The sequence below is a fragment of the Hydra viridissima genome, unplaced genomic scaffold, assembly GCF_058129835.1.
Source record: "Hydra viridissima isolate aposymbiotic clone 2 unplaced genomic scaffold, HvirCarnegie_v1 scaffold_2, whole genome shotgun sequence".
NCBI classification, from domain to species: Eukaryota; Metazoa; Cnidaria; class Hydrozoa; order Anthoathecata; family Hydridae; genus Hydra; species Hydra viridissima.
The window spans coordinates 18024106-18045995 of NW_028324301.1; the positions used below are offsets into that span (position 1 = coordinate 18024106).

At 28.7% G+C, this 21890-nt stretch overlaps 2 protein-coding genes across 3 annotated transcripts; one reads left to right on the forward strand and one right to left on the reverse strand.

Moving 5' to 3' along the window:
• The first annotated feature begins 2592 nt into the window (after nucleotides 1-2592).
• Nucleotides 2593-5766, forward strand: LOC145189387 (potassium voltage-gated channel subfamily A member 1-like). Of its 2 annotated transcripts, XM_090079314.1 has the most exons (3): nucleotides 2593-2785; nucleotides 3032-3135; nucleotides 4422-5766. In XM_090079314.1, exon 3 carries the CDS (start codon nucleotides 4512-4514, stop codon nucleotides 5637-5639), a length of 1128 nt encoding a protein of 375 aa, XP_089935440.1. In that variant the 5' UTR covers nucleotides 2593-2785; nucleotides 3032-3135; nucleotides 4422-4511; the 3' UTR covers nucleotides 5640-5766. The 2 variants fall into 2 exon arrangements, with proteins under 2 accessions (XP_089935440.1, XP_089935441.1); XM_090079315.1 differs by lacking the exon at nucleotides 3032-3135.
• Nucleotides 5767-7570: 1804 nt separating this feature from the next.
• LOC145191602 (E3 ubiquitin-protein ligase MARCHF8-like) lies at nucleotides 7571-14935 on the reverse strand. The gene is made up of 3 exons (XM_090079740.1): nucleotides 13859-14935; nucleotides 9120-9362; nucleotides 7571-8525 (listed from the first exon to the last, which is right to left on the reverse strand). The coding sequence occupies exons 1-3, from the start codon at nucleotides 13883-13885 to the stop codon at nucleotides 8172-8174; spliced, it is 624 nt and encodes a 207-aa protein (XP_089935866.1). The 5' UTR covers nucleotides 13886-14935; the 3' UTR covers nucleotides 7571-8171.
• Nucleotides 14936-21890: the final 6955 nt, after the last annotated feature.

The following is a 21890-nucleotide window of genomic DNA, read 5'->3' on the forward strand; positions in this document are numbered from 1 at the left end:
CCTTGGCTTTTTTATACTTTTAAAAGCTTAAAAACAATATTTTTTGGTCGAACTTAATGAGCTAGAGTTGCGCAAATCTGTCGCCATTATAGAGTTTATCAGGGATTGCAAGAATGTAGTTCTAAAATCAAGGTTGACCTTCCAAATGGCAATTATGCAATCACTGATTATGCCTTTGTGATGTCAATGATAGATAGGAAAATACCTCCATTCATTACAAACATAAATTCAATGCAAACTTGAATTTTGTTTTTGTAATGAATGGAAGTATTTTCCTATCTATTGTTGACAATTCCAAAATTAATAACTGACAAATCCGAGCTTTATAAAGGATTCAAAGTAAAGCCGGACGTGTTGTGCTATGTATTTGTCCTTTTCGTGCATGGATGAGTCTCTTCGAGTCCCTTACTCCTTATATCATATTGGCTTGAGCTAAATGTCTAGAGATCCAAAAGGATCAGAAGCCCTCCTATATAAGGAAAAAGCTTGTTAAAGGTTGATCAGCCAATAGCTGGGGGTACTGGAATTAGCATGATAGGCAATATTTGTTGACGAATTTTCTCCAATCCAAAGAAGTGAAGTTTAAGGCCAGAAGACCTGATTGTTTGATTCAAAAGTATGTTGATTACGTTTGACTGCCATCAAGAAATCAATGCAGAGAAATTGAATTCATATTGCAAAAAAGCTTAAATTATTTCTTGATCTGTATGATTCTTGGCTTATGATTCTAGCTTCATTCCAAAAAGTATTAGCACATGCTTAAATTTTGTTACATTCGCCTTTTCTACTAGGAGTAATTAGTGAAAAACCTGCTGAGTCAAGAAACAAATTATACAGGAAATATTGAGAACTCCACGCTCGTAAAATAAGTAGGAAAGTAAGTTTAAAAGATATTTTTGTACGGGGTATAGTGTACCATCTGACCCTCTAACCAGCTTAACTAACTTAGAAATTGGTTTAAGCAAAAACTTAAGACTGCCATCGAACTTCCTGACGTAATAAAAAAACTTTTAAATTTTTTTTCGATTTTTCCAAAATTTGTCCATGTTTTCTATTTAAAGCTGGAAGGATGAAAATTTCACGAAGGCTAAGTTGAAATTTAAAAAATGCCAAAAACTTTTTACTTAATAAGCTTTTCAATTTTCGGTCACCACAATGTACTAAAGTTCCTAACTTTGAATTGGTGTATCACAACTGTTAGATCAAGCTAATCATAGTTTACACCAACAATTATCGCTATATAAATCACAATTATTCTTGAATATGTTGATCATTGATTGTTCTGGGATCTGTTCTGGGAAATATAAGGAGTGATATGGCTATCATGGAAAACAAAAGAAGCTTTAGTCAAGGCAGAAAAAGTTGTTGGTATTGGAGAGTCTAGTCTAGCTGACACTGGATGCAATAAGTTTTAACAAGCAGAAGATACATAGCAGCTATTTATTCTTCTCAGACTCCAAAAAAGTTTTCTTCAGAAAAAAACTTAGTTATTTCATTCCCTGAGGTGTTAGAACATGTTCTTGTGACAATTACAAGAAAAAAAAGGGAATGCATATCAAGTTGTCCATGATCTTACTGATTCTTCATGACCAATTAAAGATAACCCTTGTTTGTTATCATCTTCAACGGTAACTTCAAAAGACAGCATAGTAACTCTACATCATATCTCAATTGAAGACAAAAATGTCATAGAAGCGGTCACTGAAAAAGAAAGTTGAGAAAAAAAATCTAGAAAAAAGAAAGAGATAAAAAGAAACAGGAGAATAAATAAAAAATGGATGAAAGAACATGATGAAAGAAATGATGAAAGAACAGTTTCTCAAATGTAAAGATCAATTTTAATGTAATGGAAATTGTTCAGTACCTGGTTGCAAGCAGCGATCTATTAACAATGATGTTTTGAAGTCAATTTTTACCAAGCAATCCTGTAAAACTGTTGTTATTAAACCCAAAATGATTGAAGCCACTAAGTTCTAATACTTCTAGAAGAAATATTATTAATTTTTATGAAAAAGAAAGCGGTGATTTATTTACAAGATCCGAACTTTTTTAACCCAATATTGATTCGAAAGATGATGTAAAGTGCAAGAAAATGAGTCAAATCTACAACCCATCAAATTTAAATCTAATTAAAATACCTACTGCTAAAGTTGAATTAAATCAATGGGTAAAAGTGTTGCAAGAGGATAAATAATTTTTAGGAGATGGGATTAAAAAGAGAGAACAAACAGTCAGTGTTCCATCCCTCAAAACTTTGAACCTGAAGGTGACCCCGTTCATTATGCATCAGTTTATTAGTGAAACGTTTTATTCAGTTCGGTTGCTACGACTATAAGTACACTAACAACTTTTAATATGACAGCTGTTAAGATTTTTATGGATACTTGCTAATTGAATTTATTTTTAATTAAAATATTTTGTTTCTTGCTTTTCCGTTTATCATGAAACTTTAATTTTCAATTCTTTTATTTGTTAATTTACACCTGTTATTGGTTCAAATGTGTAGAAATTATCAAAAGCTCAACATGCACCTTTAAATTTCTGGTGTTTTTGCTCTTCATATGTGACAACTAAAAATCCTAACTTTGAAAATGAACGGAGCTCTTGAACGGAGTATTCAATTTTATTGATCAAAAAGATAACAAGAAACTTGTAATTTACAAAATGAAAAAAATCTATATTCGTTTAACAGTCCATTTCAACAAACATTGTAAATTCTTGTACTCGTCCTAAGTCAATATATAACTATGGTATATTGTAGAGGATTAAATTTGCAACATAATAGGTAGGATTATAAAATTATAAAAAATTGTTAGACTTACATATTGAAGCTACAAAGTTTGTCCGGATTTTTAGTTGTCACATGTTAATCTGATCAGTTATAGGATTTAGATCTTGTTTTTAAGTTGAAATTGAAGCCCTTCTGTTATTGATGTAGTTTAATAGCATATTAAACTACATCAATAGTTAATTTTAAGTTTCAATAAAAATCTGCATTCAAATTTTTGAATATGTTTTATTATACTACCAGTTTTCAGTGCATAATTGCCGTAGCGAATTCCTTCAATAATATAAACCTTGTTCCACTGGATTTGAAGAGACATGAAACTAAATTTCAATTATCAACATTTTAAGGTATATCTGTATTTCAAGCTACATGTATTTGTACTAATCATATACGTGTATAGACGTGTATAAATGAAGTGATAATCATACACGTGTATAAACTCAATCATACACGTGTATAGACGTTTTCCTTACTATCATAATGACCTCATCATAAGGTTGTAAAGTTAATGCTGTGTTTTTTTATGACACACTCGCTACGAGCTTGTTAGATTGGGTTGTAATTTATTTGACAGTCAAAATCACTTCTGTGTTCATAATCAATTTATTTAGATGTGATATCCTACGGTAATGAAGGATTTTTTAATGACTTAAATCAATAAAGAAGTTCATTTTAGCATACATGGTTTAAAAAGAAAAGAACCATTGACAGCGACAATAATACTGTGGTTAATATTGTAGTGTTTGGTGCTCTTTACGACTTATTTTTAAAAGTTTGTAAGACAAATAACTTGAATTGAATAGCCATCATAAGTTCAACAAATTATTCTTAGAAATTATGTTCTATTTCGACTAAAACTTGATACACCAGATATTTGTAAAATATAACGACTTTTGTTTTTATTTAATCCTCGTCTTCATACCTTTGGTAAAAAATTACAATCATCGACCGTAGATTTAGCTAGAAATCGAAGATAGAAGAATGCCGAAGAAGGCCAAAAAGACAGACACATACTAACTTGAACTTATGTCAGCGAACCTTCTAACCAAATCAAAGAACCCAATACACTCCTGCATTTTCTCCCTGAAGCGAGTTAACTTTCTTTAAGTTTTTAAAGTTATCGTTACCAAAGGAACAAATTAATTCGAGTAAATAAAAAAAAAAAAATCAATTTTTGATTGTGACTTTTAATTGGACAAGATTTCTTAAACAGACAAAAAAAAGTTATTGTGATACAAATAATCCAAATACTGTTGCAATTGATAAAAATACCGTTGCAACTGATAAAAATACTGTTGCAACTGATAAAAATACTGTTGCAACTGATAAAAATACTGTTGCAACTGATAAAAATACTGTTGCAACTGGTACAAACACTGCTACAAGTGACTCAAGTAATCCGGCAAAGTTTTCAACTGAAACAAAAATAGCAACTGAAGATAAATTAGAAACACATGTAATTTAAACAACGAAAGTTTAACGCAATGTTTGGTTCCTACATTAATAATTTATAAGCCGACAAAAAACCATAAAAAGCACATTCTTTTGCGACTTGATTAATAATTTATTTTTAACTTGCATTTGTAAGAAGTAGTAAAGATATCCCTGTTTAATTCTGTTATGTTTTTTATAGCAATTGTTGAATTATACCCCTAACTCCAAGTCGACAACCACTCTAAATGCTGAATAGTAAAACCTTAGGAAAGACTCCGTTAGCATTTCGATGGATCCTCTTAGCAGTATAAGAGTTCGCTTTAATGTCTCTGGATATAATTTTGAAACATTTTTGGAAACATTAAATCGATTTCCGAATACATTACTAGGAGACGAGACGCGTCGAATTGAATTCTTCGACTCTGTATCTAATGCACATTTTATTAACCGCTCAGCAATTGCGTTTGAAGCTATTTTATTTTTTTATCAATCGAACGGTCGTTTGATAAGACCACCTGATTTGCCCATGAAGTTGTTTGAAGAAGAATGTAAATTTTACGCTCTAGGTGAAGCAGCAATTAAATCTATGAAAGAACTTGAAGGATTACATGTGAACGTTGAAGAGCCTATACCAATTCAAAAGCAGCGTGCAATCAAAAAGATATGGCATTTTATCGAAGAGCCAGAATCTTCCATACCGGCTAAACTTTTTGGATTTTTATCTTTGATGCTCATTTTTTTTGTAGTAGGAGTTGACTGCTTTGGTACGTTGGAAAGTTATAGAAAATCTTCCATTTTAAAGTCGTTATATACAGTGAACTTTTACATAAATGTATTTTTCGCTGTAGAATTCGTCACGAGAATGGTATCTACGCCGTCAAAGTTAAAATTTGTAATATCTATAGGAAACGTTTTAGACTTTTTTTCAATATTTCCATCATTTTTGCTAACTGTTATCGAAGAAAAGCAAATGGTTGGAGTTTTTTTTGTTCGTATTTTAAGAACATTTCGAATTCTAAGATTAATGCGACTGTCTAGAAGTTTCTTTTCACTCTCTGTGGTTTTAAACATATTAGCAAATTGTTTTAAAGATGTAATGATGTTAGGATTTATCATGATCATCTCCTGTATTCTTTTTGGCAGCATTGTGTATCACATGGAATTGGAGAATACGAGTAGCCCTATATCAAGTATACCTGAAGGAATGTGGTTCGCTATGCAGACCATAGTGACGTTGGGTTATGGTGACATTATACCTGTCACAATCCTAGGAAAGATATCAGCTGCTTTTACGGCAGCGATTGGAGCTTTAACAATGATTCTTCCACTGTTATCTTTAGGAGGGAAATATTTTTCGACGTATGCAAAAACTTATGAAATTGTCATGCATAATTTTGATAAGCCCCTGAAGGACTGATTAAACAATCCATTTTGTGATGTCACTAAAGCAATAAATTTAATTTAAATTTTCATGGGCATTGCATTAAATTCTTGTAAATTTTCATTATATTTTTAAATCAAAAAGGAGAAAATTTTAAAATACATCCACTTTGAGTTTAAATTGAAAAATATGAAAGTTCAATAGGACCTCGTGCAAAACTTACGAAGATTACAAAATCAGTAAAGAAGATATATTTACTTCAACTTAGCAACCAAATTTGTGATGAAGTTGAAGTAAATATGTACTTACAAATGTTAAAAAACCAAGACATTACATACTAGACGATGTTTGGATTATCAATTAATAAATTGGTATCAAGTTTTCATTATTATAAATTATGAGTTTTCTTAAGAAACCTGTTTTTAAAAAATCCATTGGAGATTTAATGAAAAACTTTTTTCAAATTTCAAGTTTTTTTAGGTTTCAAAAAAAAAAAAAAATTTTTTTTTATCTAAATGCTTTTACTTTTTAATAATAAGGTTTATGTTATGTGAATACTGTGCAACTTGGATCTTTCTATTCCATTCGGTTTATTTAAGACTTTCTGCTTTAGATGACTTAGACTGCTACCATAGCAGTCTAAGTTAACAAACAACATTAATCAGACTTTAGCATTTCAAGAACTTTTTTACTCATGTCAGACATCTTCATTAACCCACCCGTTCTGAGTAGAAGCGATAAAGGAGACATTTTTTTACGTCACCGGCTTGTTGGCGGTTAAAAGCGCTCTAAACAGCATTCTTGAAAACGGGCTTGAACTTATCACAAAAGTTTGAGAAAAAAACGTTTAAACAGAAATCGGTGGCTACCATACAAACACGACGCTCTGCTGAAATGAAAAGCTTCAATTTCTTGTTTTTCTAAGTTCTACTCGATTAATTTACGCGCTTCGCGGACAAGCGCTGGGATAGTTTAAAGAGGTCAATTTTTTTTTACTTCATGTTTCCACAAGTATTCGTGGATAATTGAAAAAGAAGGTATTTTTAATAAAGTTTAAGAAAAAATAAAACATTTTTTGGTTTTATTGCACTTTTTATTGTCAAAAAGTAAATGCTCAATTTAGAAGCAGTAGTTATGATACAAGCATTCATTAGCAGTAGCTCTTCAGGATGCAAACCTTATCTAAAACGGTCAAAGGATAGAAAAAAATTCAACACAATTCCTAATTTTTTTTTATATCGTAATTTTGATTAGCTGTGTTTGTTAATTGAGATATTAGGTCTTGAAAGAATTATTTTCACGCATTATTTCAGCTAAATATGAGGAACTGATATTTGGATGTTTTTGTATAATACTGGGTCTATCAACTTCAATAATTTTCAGAAAATTTTCCAACGTATAACAAGTGTTTTGATAATTTGAAATCAAAGAAATAATTGCAATAAGTACTTTACATAGTGAAAACGTATATTTGGGGAAAATGACATTCTGCACCAAGTAGAGGGAGTACTGTAGACAGTACTCACTCTACTTGATGCAGAATAGGTAATTTTCGTTATATGCCAACTTCTTTAAAACTTAAACTTTCTGCTTAATTTTATGATTTGCATTTTACGTCTTTGTATTCTCCGCTGAACTCTAAATACTTACCTTCATTATCTCGAGTTGATTTTGAAAAAAATGAACGGTTGTTTGAATAGAAAACCGTTCGCATAGAAATTGCGAATTTCCCCTCGAAATTTATCCGAATTAAGGTCAAATTTATTAAAGTGGATCCATTTATTTTGTTAAAGATTTTTTACAAATCACAGTGTATAAACAATACAAACAAGTGAGAAAACATTATGACGCAAAATTTTACGCTACAGAACCTTGAAATGTGTTAAATTAGAAGTTTTACATCTAAGCAATCAAACCAAAATTATTTTTCAAATTTTAAGTACCAATCATAGAGAAGAAAAATACAATTTGAATTATTTTAAATTTTTTATCGATGTAATAGACATCATGAAACAATTTTCTACTACCAATTGTAGGCACTGTACCATATATAAATTATGCATATATAATAATCTTAAAGATTTAGGACGTTTTGTGACAAACACAAGCTTGTAACTTCTCTTTCTTTTATTATGAAAATCTCCAGAATGAAAATATTAGAATAATGAGTGAAACACAAAGTAAGAATTTTTAAAAATAAACAGTTTTAGAAATGAAATTAGTTTTTATCCCAATTAAATAAACTTAATATTAATTTACAAAAACTAACCCGCACATGATGAGAGAATAAATATCTATTACACATGAGCCTCAATGTAATCATCTGAAGTCTAAAAAAAGCTATACATAATATATGTATATTATATACATAAAAGTATACGTATGGGATATATATATATACACATATATATAGACACTAAGCATTAGCACACGTATATATACCCTTAGATACTTAAAAATAAATTAAAGTGACAAATATTAAATGGAGCGTAGTCTGTTAAAATGAAAGATAATTTTTCAAAAAATCGCATTATACACATTATACGTGTTAATTTGACTAATTCGAATTTAAACAACTTCTTTGCATTGTTCTTCAACTAAACGAAGTTTGTATCTTTCTTTGTCAATTTCTGAAACATTCTTCACAAAGAGTACACGATTATAGGCTTTTAATCGTGTAAATAAATGCACGTAAACTTTACATTGCACGTACATAAAAACAACACCTCCTATGAAACCGATGGCCACTACAACAAGTTTGGTCCAAAAAGGCCATTTTAAATTTCCACCTTTGACTTCTTCTGCCGTCCGATCTATAAGGACCCATAAAGACCAAACAATACACGTGACAGCTACAATATGGAAAGCAACAGAACACAATATCTTACGACGTTCGCCGTGTGATAACTCTAAACGCTTCCACTGTAAAATGAAAATTAATGTAAAATGCCAACTAAAAAACCATAAATTACATATACAAGCCATAAATTACATATAAAAAGGTTAGGTTAATAATTGCTCAAACAACTAGTTTTTAAGATGTTTTTAAAACAAAAAAATATGCAAATTGCATGATTGTGAGAAAATCAACATTAGTCACAATTATTTCTTGAGACCAAAATCTATAAAAAAAACTGAAGGAATTTGAAGAAAATTAACAAAGATAATTGACCTTGCCTTGCAACAAAATCAAGCACAATTAATTTATTTATAAAGTGTTGACAAATCTGCTGACTGAGGTTATCCTAGACCTCATTGATAAATTTGTGACATTTATATTTAAAAAAGGGGTGTATACATATATATATATATATATATATATATATATATATATATATATATATATATATATATATATACATATACATATATATATATATATATATATATATATACATATACATATACATATATATATATATATATATATATATATATATATATATATATATATATATATATATATATATATATATACAACACACCTTTTTTTAAAACTTTTAAAGTAAAATTTACCTTTCTTATTGGGCTAGTTGTGGAGTCAATATTGAAATGATACTGACATAGTTCACAATTTTTTGCACCAGTTACCTTTATCCATTTTTGTATACAACCTTGATGAACATAGAGCAATGAACCTGAACAAAGGCATGGTGATATGAATGCATCATCTTTTGTTGGTTCACTGTGGCATATTTTACAAATTTCAATTCCAAATGAAGTTACTGAGCGAGACGATGGACTTGAGGTGTGACAAACCTACAAATAAAGATCAATTCCTAAAACTGATTTGTAACTATTATATGTAACTTTATAGATGAAATGGATAACCTAAAAATCATATATAAAGATTTTGAAAAAAAAAAAAGTATCTATTGTTAATAGGAAGTAACTTTTGTTAATAAGAAGTAGCTGACACAGATATTTAAATGGAGGCCAGGAAAATAAAAAAGAAACTAGATATGGAAGGCGAAACTTAAATAGAAAAGTTAAAAAAGTGCTAAGAAGTATTCATAGGGCAAATAACAACAGTTGATACGAAATTTATCTTTTAAGTAGCATCAGAATCTCAATTATTATTTGAGATCTTTGTATTTAAATGAAAATTAAATCTATAAAAAAAACTATAAGTAATGCAGCGTCAGTTTGTTCAAATATTTTGCAACAATGATCAAATATTTTGCAACATGATTATAAAAAGTATTCATAAAATATGGTTGCTTTAAACATAACTTGATCTATTATAACCATTATTGTTAGAATCAAAAATAACCTTAAAGTATTTATGATTCATACTTTTTTAGCACTAGTTAGTTTGAAAATTTAGCAAAATATTTTTGTTATGAAATTTTATTATTTGTGTATATGAAATTTAAATGCTTTTTTCATTTGACTGCTGTTTTCTGCAGTAACTCATTCATAAAACACCATTGAGTTTATGTAATAGATTTATTAATTAGATAAAATAATATAAAGTTGCATATTTAATTCATATCAAAATAATTTAGGACAGTTCCATATCAATTCCTTTTAATTTTATTCAACCAAAAAAATTACTACTTTTTATTTCTTGCTTGAGATAATAATTATTGAAATATCCAAAAATTTCAATAGATTTGAAGTTATGACTATTTAAAGACATCAAACATACAACTAGTGTAAATATATGAAGGTAAGTTTTAAAAACCTATTTAAATGTCTTAGCTGTTTTGCTTCTTTTAACATTTGTGTATGAAATAAGGTCATTAACTATATCTAAAATATAAATCTACTTCATAAATCAGTAAAAAACAAAGCAAGTGAAGAAAAGTTCCTTTAAACCTCTAGTGATACCGGTTTAAAGCATTTTTAAGGTTGAGAACCCTTTATAAACCTTAGATTCTTTTTTAGATTCAAAGAGTTCTATTTTCTTTTTTAAAAAGTTGAGCCAGCATTGTTAACCACTAGAACTTAGTCTTACTCTTTCATAAAAATATTAAGTATTATTACCAGAGAAAGTTTATTTTTGTTGCATGTGTTGTTTTTATTGTTATCATCTTCATTTGCTTGAACTGCATGAAATTAATAAAGCAAACTGAAAATAACCAAAGCAACTGTTTGCTCATACTGTTTCAAGGTTATTTAAGATGTTCTTTGCAAATTCAATTTGTTTTTCTGATTTCAAATCATCAGCACCCTTTTTTGAAAGAGCATTAACTCAGGTTCTTCTTCAGCATTGTTCTCAGAATCAAGATCTTCCACGTCATTTTCATGATCTTCATCAACAATTATTTCTTGAGTTTCTTCCAACACTTCACCAAATACTTCTTCTACACATTTTGCAAAGAATGTCACACACAGCTAAATGAATGGGATGAGCATGAACACATAATGTATAAAGGTTTTTTCCAGATACTTTCATAACATTAGAGCAATCAGTAATCAAAGCAACAAAGCCATATTCAAGGTCCAATGATTAACTTTATAAGTAGCTGTAGGAGCTGGTATTGTCCAAACTACTTTAATTACCCCAAGGCATTAAACCAATCACCAAATTAAAAATAACCATTCAACTTGAATTAATTTTGACCTGATGTATATTCATCAAAAGTGATTGTAAACTTTTATGATTGTAAAAACATGTTCAATGATGACTTTTATCACGTTTCTTTATAACTTTTGAATAACTTTTATTTGGTTAAAAATGCACAAAGTTTATTTTAAACTTCATTAAGTGATTCTTTATCAGACTAAAAGGAGAACTTTTCAATTTTTAAACTTTTCTTGAAGGTTCTAGGATTCTTATGGTGGGCTTATAACATGATTTTATTTCAATTTTGCGGTAAACTTTCAAATGTTTTTGTTAACAAGTGCTGCAAGATCCTTCAGCTTGAATACAGTTTGTCAGAGCTTACATTTTTCTTTTTTGTAGTCTTTTGAAAAGTCAAAAATATTTCTAAGCTTTAGATTTTTATTTAAACAACATCTTCAAAATTACTCATGGTGAATAAAAAATTTAAAAAGTAACATAACTCAAAGTAACTTAGTTGTACTAGTCTACAATGAGAGATTTTTCAAAATAAAAAGGCTAAAGATACCAGATTTTTAAAAGAAAAGTTGCCAAAAAAATAGATCAAGCATAAATCAATAGATCAAGCATAAAAGATAATTTGATAACCCAACAAACATCTCTTGTTGGCTGAGAAAAACTTTAACCAGGACTGTGTGGATGCCTGGATTTGTTAATAGCCTGACCCATTAAATGTGATCTTATTTGCAAGCTACATAGTTTAAGTTACTCTTTGAAATGAAATTACACAATTGGAATAAAATGATGAAAGGCTCTTGTTCCTGGCAAGATTCTTCACATAGTAAATCTTGGATTTAATGTTATTTTCTGAAGCATTAAAAATTAAATGTTTTTTATATTGGTTTCAAAAAAATTCAACCATCTAAAACCTGTCCAGTTACAGCCCTTTTTAAAATAGTTTGCAATTAATCCCTTGACTGTGCTGTCAATGCTGTCACGAGGAGAATTACCAAGACTTGTAGTAAAAAAAAACAAACCATTTACCATTAATATTAAAGTCTTCTTATGGTGGTAAAGAATAATAAAGTTTTAAACTTCTTATGTTGTGCAGTGCAGCCATTATGTTCTTGTATCTTATATACAAAGTGCATGTCATGCTCATTGTCATCAGAAAGAAAGCAAAATGATTTAGATAATTGGCACATCATTTGATTTAAAATTTATACCATTAAGAGAAAGTGTATATTCTGGTTTTTTCCAGTGGCATTTTTGCATATCAGCCACTACAACAAATTGGAAGTTCTCTACAAAGTCACCCAAAATTATGCACTCATAGTCAATTAACAATTCTTTACACTCATTGCCAATTAATAATTCTTTCTTGAGGTACTTGGTTGACTTTTAGCTAAAAATGAATGGGCTGTAAGAAATCCCCCAGTATAATGAACCCATCTTTTTTTTTTAATATCTTTCTTTTATATCTTAGAGTTCTATTATATTTTTATTAAGTCCTTATATTTAATATCCCAATTAATATTTACTTTTTTAAAAACTAGATTTGACAGATAGTGCAGACATTTAATGTGTACCATAAAAAACATTTTAGTAAACATTTTTCTCTGTGGGTTAGACAAGTACTTTTTTTACATACTTGTCTTCTTTATGTAATGATTTCAGCAATAGAAGTGTTAAGTAATTGCTTGAAACTGCTACTAGGGCAAAACAATTTTTTTTTTGTCTTTTATGAAAATATTTAATAGCTGCTACAAGATAGAAACTTTTCTAGTTGTATTTTAATAAATTAACAGTGATGACAATTAACTGATATAACAAATCCATTTGATATTTCTTATGTTAGAAGGATTTGTTATTATATATTATATAATAACATTATTATACACTATTATGCTGGAAACTTATAACAAATACACACTTTGTAAATTATAGAATAATCTTTTTTTTACTAATCAAATTTACCAGAGGTAATTGTAAAACCAGTTATATTGTTGAACTTTTTAAAATGAAGATTTCTTATTGATACTAAAAATGAAAGTAACTTTAAAAAGAACTAACATTCCATTGACTTAAAATATTGGGATTTAGTAGATAAAAAGGTATAATCATATATATATATATATATATATATATATATATATATATATATATATATATATATATATATATATATATATATATATATATATATATATATATATATATATAAATGTATTAATGTAAAAGTGTTTTGGTTAGTAAGCAATTTATAAAAAAAGAGCCAAGAACTTGGCACCAAATATGTGATGTGGATCTATTTTAAAACTGACATATAACTATTGTTCTTATTTCTTTATATTAAACAGTATTCAAAAGTTCGATTAATTGATCACTTCAAATACGCATATTACGTTGTTAAAACTTCTAAAAATAATGACTTCTTTACAATGATTATAGCTTGAACTGGAACCAAATCTGGAATTTTAAAAAATAGTACCTTGAGAACTTTAATTGATTTAGGAGCTTTAAATGACTATAGATTGAGAGCCATGATGAAAAAAGTAATTTTCAGGTGTTTTTTTCAATAAATACTTTGAAAAAAGTTACAACTCTCAAAAAGATTAGAACTTAAAAGTATTTACAGTAAGAACGTAAATTATATCACCATATGACTTACTTAACATTTACAATTCTTTTCAAGAACAAAAAAAAAAAAAAAAGGAAAAAATGATTGGATTTTAACTATATTTACCTGGTTTGCTTGGCTATCTGCAACCATTATCAATAATGAGTTGAGTCACAAACTTTGAGATTGATGTGTTAATATACTCAGCAACACTACATTTTTCTTAAAAAAAGAAAAACAGGTTTTAAAAGGAAATAAAAATAAATTTTATTAAATTGCAAGACGATAAGACATTTTTGTATAACATTTTTCTTTTACACACTACTTGTTTAAAAACAATTTCGACGTTTATTAAATAGCAAATATTGCGCTAGTGCTTGACATATTTCGTACACATATAAGCTATAAGTTGTTTTATAGATCACTAACAAATAAAATATAAATTGCTATTTCTTCTTTGATTCTTTTTTAGCTAAAAAGATGTAAGCCACACGATTATGAAACCTTCCGTTGAAAACAATTTTTTGTATGAGCGCAGTACACCGCTTCCATGTTTAAAAGTGCGATCTTAAAGTTTTATCAACAACCTATTCAACTTCTAAATTAGTTAAGTAGTGAATTTGAACAAATATCGACGCAGAATATCTTTAAAATAAATCTCATCTTTGAATGAAAGAACTACAAACATAGTTATGACCAAAATAGTTCTAACCATCAAAATATTGTTGTTGCTTTTGTTGATTCAATAGATTAATCATATATATATATAACTTAAGTACTCATAGTTGATATTAGAAAGCTTGAGAGAAGTCTTGCTAGTAGAACTATTTTCTTTTAAAAAAGAAAAAGGTTTTCAACAAAACTATATAACATAAACAAAGAACAACATGGACATGTTAATACAGGGTTTAACAGAGAATCTGCAAAAGGCTAAGCTTGCGTTAACAAAACTTGTTTAACTAATCATTGATGATGAAGATAATTTTGAAAATTTTTTTGATCAATTGAATTCCAACGGTCAAAGAGTTTGGATGCAAAAAATTAGGTTTAATTTGAAGTTGATAAAGTCAGTCGATAAAACCCGAAGCATTGTTTTTCAAAAACTATTTTTTTACTCGAGTTTACAAATTGTTCCATGATAATTTGTATTCAACCAATTTTTTGTTCTGAAAACTTTATTGGCAATATTTTTTCTTAAATTCTAAAAAAAAAAAGAATTCAGTATTAACAAAATGTAAATGTAAACGGAAAAAATTTAGGCGATTTCATTTTTTAACGTTCTAAATAATCATTTATTACTTCTTTGGAGTTTTTTTATTCGCATAATAGATGAGTATTATAAAATTGCCATGCGACAACTGACTTCCTCTACCAATTAAAATCGCAGATGATTAAATGAATAGAGAATGTGTGTTAAATTTAGTTGAATATAATGGTGATATGCAATAAAGTTAATAAGATTTACTCTGATGAATTAATTAAATATGAGGTATAGTAATCAGTAATTTTTTAAGTACCGCAGCAGTTATGAAAAAAAGAAGAGTTACGGTTGATTGACCAAGATGTATAGATTTGAAAACGTCAGTAAAAATGCAGCTTAACCAAAAGTTCCCACAGTTCCCAAATTTTTACAAAGCAAAGAAATAACTTTAAAAATGTTAAAAGTACAAAAAATCTTAATTAGAGATCAATATAAAAATATTTATTTATATAGTGTATACATTATTTAACACTTTCAATTGAATAAAACTTGAATGCAAATATTCCATTACATTTCCCATAATAAAAATAAACAATGTATTCTCTTATTTTAACAATAAAAAATATAATTAGCAAATTTTTTTGCTAAACATTTATTTTTTTTTACCATTTTTAAAGACGTTATAATATCTATCTATCTATCTATCTATCTATCTATCTATCTATCTATCTATATATATATATATATATATATATATATATATATATATATATATATATATATATATATATATATATATATATATATATATATATATATATATAATCCGAAATAGAACAAGATATCCCAATAAAGATAACACGCAACGAAAGAAAAGATGTATACATCTGGTAAATTTAAACTTCATACACTGACTGTTTAGTAGTAAGCAGTCGCTATTATGAAGCATTTAATAACTAAGTTTGGCTGCATCGTAAGCTTTGGGTGTGTAACCATTCATTCCAATTATTATTAAGTTACGATGAAGCAATATGTTTCTCGATTATAAAGTTGGCAAATCAAGTGAATGTTTATCAGCTGATATTGGGTATTTTATTTCGGTAGGCCGCTTGTATTGGCAGATTATAAAGCTTCAACTGAACAACGGAATAAAATTTTGTTAGGAAAACTGTATAGGTATATATAAAACGAGATTGCATTTTTATTGGGCATTTATTTACAGATTATTATTAAAAAATATATAGCATTACAAACTTGCGATGCAAAAAGTTTAAGCTTCCTACGAAACCTAAAGAAAAGAAGACCACACCTCCGAAAACTAATTCAAACGTTCTTGCATTATTAATTCTTAGCTCCTGTTTTGTAGAGCTATAAAAGGATGGCTGATATATGATATACAATATAATAACAACAGCATTTTATAAAAGTGTTGTATAAAATCTTTTACATGCTTAGTTTATAGAAATCTCATTATTACATTTTAGCGAAAACATATTATATTTATTAGGATTAAAAGCTATCTTTAGCTTTTGTTTAAACTTTAAATTCTAGGACGTTATGATCAAATTTTGTTCAAAAACCCGTACTTCGTTTGCATTTTGATTTACAGATTAATCCTCGGTGTTTAGTTTTTACGTTAATAACGAATAATATAAATTGTAAACTTCTACATCAGTGTTTAGGTAAAATCGAGTTTTCTGAAACTTGTTAAAAAACTCTTTATTTGTTTGAAACAGCAAAAGTTTTTCATGTGACAAGTTTAAATTCAAACATAAATTTGTTTGATTTGAAAATATAAGTTTGACTGATTCAATTGAATAGCACTACAGCGCATGAATTTTGTAGAGCGTTGAATTAAATTAATTGAAGGTATTCGAGGTTTCGCTTTTTTTCTTCTGGAATCTTAGAGCTTTGAATGTCGAAATATGTCAATCATTTTAAATTCGATTCATTTTAAATGAATGATGTAGAAGATGGTACTTTATTCGTTATTAGTTGTTGCTAACGAAAAAACAAAGCGTTGATTCTTAATACAGATAGCAGTCATACAGATCGATTCAATAAAGTTGAAGTAAAAAAAAGTTTTTGATGGAGATGTTTTCTTTTTGCTAAAAATAATCATTTTAAAAAAATATTTAAACTTAAATTTATTGTTAACAAATTAAAACTGTTTATGTGTATTCTTTATTACCAAAATATTTTCTCACAAAATATCTCTGGGTACTAGAGACAACAAACAAAACAGGAAAAGTATTATCGATCCAAATTTAAAGTTATCGTGAAAATGATATTTATTCATGGAAATATATTTACATGGAAATGCTACAATTAACGCTTTATTATTTGGACTTGAGTTTAAATTTTCATGCCAATACATAAGTTTACATCGTTAAATACATCCACTGAATCTTTTTTGTATTTTGTGAATGGAGATAACCTACAGGTCAAACTTTTCTTAAGAAAATTCGACGTTTAAGAAGGCTTGCTTTGAAATTTCGACGTTTAAGAAGGCTTGCTTTGAATCAGCAGTAATTCTTTATGTAAATAAATCGAACTTTCAATAAAATGACAAAAAATTTCAGAAAAGAAATTCGGATCAGAATAGAAATAATTAACTAAAGAAGGTTTTTTCGCAAATTTTGAAATTGTCAGATAAATCTTTTTTTTTTTAATTAGAAGTTTAATTATGTATCGTTGTAAACAACATCTTTTTCAAATTGATGCGCAACCCAAATCTCTGGTGAATCAACTGTCTTTGCACTCTTTTCAAAATCTATTCAAATCTTGTCTAAATTTACCCACTTCATCTACTTTTTCTCTCAAAGAATCACACAACTCAAAGAATGACTAATGAAAAAAGAATTTATGACCTGGTTCTTCTCTCGAAAATAGGACCAACTCAAACCCAGTCCAAAACTGATTAACTCACCTCTAGACAAACAAAACTACGATAAAATCAGCTGCAGCCAGACAAACAGGAAATTCAAAAATATCATCGTCGTAATCAATTAATGATAAGTTGGAGGGTGTGTTAGAATTGTTCTCTATCTAATGTAGTACTTTGTCCTTGTATGGAGCTATAAATTACAGGAAAGCAAAACGCTTCTACGTATACATTTAATTTTTATAGCTTGCTTTAAATTGCACACCTTCTAATTTTTGAATTAATTTATTTTACCCTAGTATTTTGATTATTATATTTTCCGTTCGTAAGACATTTAAGTTTATCAAAAAGACTCCCTAATAATTATAGTTTTATTTCCGTTGATTAAAGAAAAATTCGATCTCGGCCTACGGGTTACATGTTCAATAGCACTGTTTTCTTTCTCACACAACGATATATGTAGTACCTTCCGTTATATTTACTACAAACACAGTTTGTTGGTTAGTTTCTAGAAATATACTATTTTTTTAAATTTCTTTCCGTTACGCGACATTTGCAACTTTTTTACATTTCTTGGCAAACACACAATTATAATTTTATTTTGGTAATTTACTATTTTGATATTTAAAATCATTTTTCTTGTTTTAAAATTTCTTGTTTTAAAAATTCATTTTTCTTGTTTTAAAAATTCATTTTTCTTGCTTTAAAATTGACGGTATTTTGTAAATATAATCCTACCGCCATATAGGTAGTCGAGAATAGTTTCTTGACGTCAGTAACTTTTACTTTAAGGGTTGGCGTTACGTTGATGTAAGTTTATATCTTTATGTTTGAATAATTTTATTGAACTCCTAATTAGTCATAAAGTTTAAGAGTAAATTAATTTTGTTTACGAATTAATATCACGAGTTAATTCGTAAACTAACTTAATTGTTTTACTCGCAAAATTTATGAGTAATTTAAAATGATAAGAAAATTTTATATATATATATATATATATATATATATATATATATATATATATATATATATATATATATATATGCATGTAAGTGCATCTAATTCACTCGCGTGAATTTTATGCGATTCAATTGCATATAAATTATGCGATGCAATTACATATATATATATATATATATATATATATATATATATATATATATATATATATATATATATATAATTTTTTTGACTTTTTGACATCGTGTAAAAGAGTGTATTTTATATTAATAAGAAAATATTGAATATTAAAAACTTAACACAAATAATAATTTATCAAAAAAGTTTTTTGCTGGATTATGGCTACCAGTATCATCAGCTCGTAAAATTACCTTAAAAAAATAGTATAAAATTAACTGATGTCAGCAGTTGAATGAATTTATGCAAAAACGTGAAAAATGGAGCCCAAAATTTAGATTTAAAAAATTCGCAATTATTAAGATTAATTCCACCATTTAAAAGGGAACATTGGTGCCTCTGTTACTACTATACATTGCCGGTTCTGACGCATTGATACTTTTCCTATACTTAATGAAATCAAGATGTCGTTGTGTGTTTTTTAATAATATGTTGTCATTATTAAAAAAAAAAGGTCTCTTCGCGTTTCTCTAATTCCAGGAGATTGATATATTTAGTCGTAAGCTAATCTAACCCAAAGACTTGATCATAATCCATAAATTTAAAACAAGGTTTTAGTTTGTAGTGTCCTAGGGCTAGCGTGTGAATTCCGTCTTCTAAGATGAATCTTTTGTCGTCGTTAGCGCTGAGTGCTACTTTGTTGATTTCTTCGGTGTGAATATCGTGATTATGGGAACGGATAACGTTCATGGTTGCGAGCTTTTCTTTCTTTTCCATTAAGCATTCTTTATAGTCTTGATGAGTGATTTTCTTTTCAACTACGCATTTCTGAATTCCTTTACATTTTTTGTGTTCTTCTTTTTCATTAAAGACCTCATAGGAGTAGAGTTTCGGTCTCAGTCCAACAAACTCTTTAATTTGCTTGCCAGCAGCCTCATCCTTGAACATTCCGATAACTTTTTTGTTTAAACCCACTTTGAATCCAACGTTTTGAATGGCAGGATGGTTATTAGGAAAGTCGCTCGTGTCAAACTTGCTTTCTACATCGTCAGCAATGTCTTGATAAAAATCTTTCGTTTCTATTTCGTAAAAGAGCGAGTCAGTATCAGTCATGAGTAATTTCAGCTTATCCCCGTATTTAGGTTTCATGTAGTCGTAGTGATGTACATACATGAGAGTTTTGCTGATGTCGAGGATGCTCATTCCCAAGTAAACGGGTTTGTCGTAAAAGCATTGTGTTTTCTCCATATGAATTGCGATGAGTTTTTCATCAAAAATGGTGTGTCGTTTATATCGAGGACTTTTGGATAATTTTAGAACTTCTTTTCTCGTGGTAATGAGTTTAACATCAACGCGTTTTAGAATATTCTCCATTGTTTTTCCAAAGACGGAGTTGTTCATAAGCTTGAAAAATTCTTTTTCAAATTCGTTTTTAGCTTTTGCTCTTAATTGGGTGTTGAGACCAATGTATTTTTTCATAAAAGGTTCTTCTTCAAAGGTAACACCACGATGAATTTTAGTAATAACCAACCCCAACCGTTCATATAGTTTCATGTTTTCATGATGAACGACGTATTTTTCTTTGTTGTTTAAATTGGGTACCAGCTTTTCCACTTTTACAATGGTCAGTCTTTCAGGAGCTAAAGGGTATTCGTTATGTGTATCGTGTAGGTTTTTAGGATAATCCAAGTCCACTTCGAGGATGCAAGGTATAGATTTCCAATTTAAAAGTTCATCTTCGGTCATCCATCTAAATCCTCTAACAGGAAGAGGTTTACACATAGCCCATCCATAGAGATTATTAGCGTCTAAATACTGAAGAAATTTTGAAGGTTCTGAAGGATTATACTCTTTACCCATGTATTTGTTATTAGCAGTTCCATATCTATTGGAGATCATGCTGATTCCACCACGTACACCTTTTTTTATCATATTGAGCATATCAATATCGGTTAACAAATCCAATTTAATTTTAGTTTCCTTTAACATGGCGTCCCAAGCCAAACCAGGAGAGGTATAATACCAAGCAGGATCAAGACTGTAATGAGTGAGACATGTGTCTCTAAAATTTTCAAAGACATCAGCTAAAATGAGCACGTCAGACACGTTGTATAGCTCGTGATAGTCTTTAAAACTTATACATTCAAATTCGTTCCAAACGTTTTGCGCATGCGCATAGTCTTCAACTTTTGCTATTTCATCTTTCAGTTTAGAGTAAAAGGCTTCAATAGGAGGTAATTGTGTTTCAGAGAGTTTTTCAATGGAGTCTACCCAATCGTAGGGGTAAATGCCTTTTTTTCTTAATAAGTTAAACTGCTTTTCTTTGTAATATTCGGCTACGTTTCTGCATTGATCATCGTTTAGATTTTTAGACAGTTTTTCTAAACTATCACTCATGAATCTGATACTGTCAATAAACCTCATTTCTTTCCACACTTCTTGAAGTTTACCCTTTTTATTAATAAATTCTCTCACTTTGATTTTTTTAGAGAAGCTGATATATTTTTCTTCATTGTTTGGTATGCAATTGAGTTTCCCACCTAATTTTTTGATGAAAAAATGACAGTCGTAGCCAGACAAATTGTGAAAAACGACAGGTATGAATTTTGGAAGTTTATAATCCAAGTTGCATTTGTTATGAGCAGCACCACGGTACTTTCCAGTTAAATGACAATGGTCTAAGACTTTATCACCGTTAAGATCTTTTTTGCAAATATGACATTGGATAGCAGCCTCAAAATTCTTTTCATCCTCATCAGTCATGATTTTCTTTTTTATTAAATCAATCTTGTTGAAAATCTTTATAAGGTCTGCTTCAAGCATATTTATAAACTTTTGAGCTACATCATCCTCTTCGCTTTCTGCTGTGTACATGACTGGTTTTTCTTTGTATATGCTGTCGTCAAAGCATTTGATATAATAGCAGAAGGAGCTTGGAACATGCTTTTGATATTGTTTGGTGTATGACTCTTTATTATTATATTCAGTGTTGTCAT

Excerpts from the sequence above, each read along its gene's own strand:
- LOC145189387 (XM_090079314.1), top strand. The coding sequence starts at position 4,512 with ATGGATCCTCTTAGCAGTATAAGAGTTCGCTTTAATGTCTCTGGATAT.
- LOC145191602 (XM_090079740.1), bottom strand. The coding sequence starts at position 13,885 with ATGGTTGCAGATAGCCAAGCAAACCAG. Across the intron at positions 9,363-13,858 it reads CAGATAGCCAAGCAAACCAG|GTTTGTCACACCTCAAGTCC; the intron begins GTAAATATAGTT and ends CTTTATTTGTAG. Across the intron at positions 8,526-9,119 it reads CAACTAGCCCAATAAGAAAG|TGGAAGCGTTTAGAGTTATC; the intron begins GTAAATTTTACT and ends TTCATTTTACAG.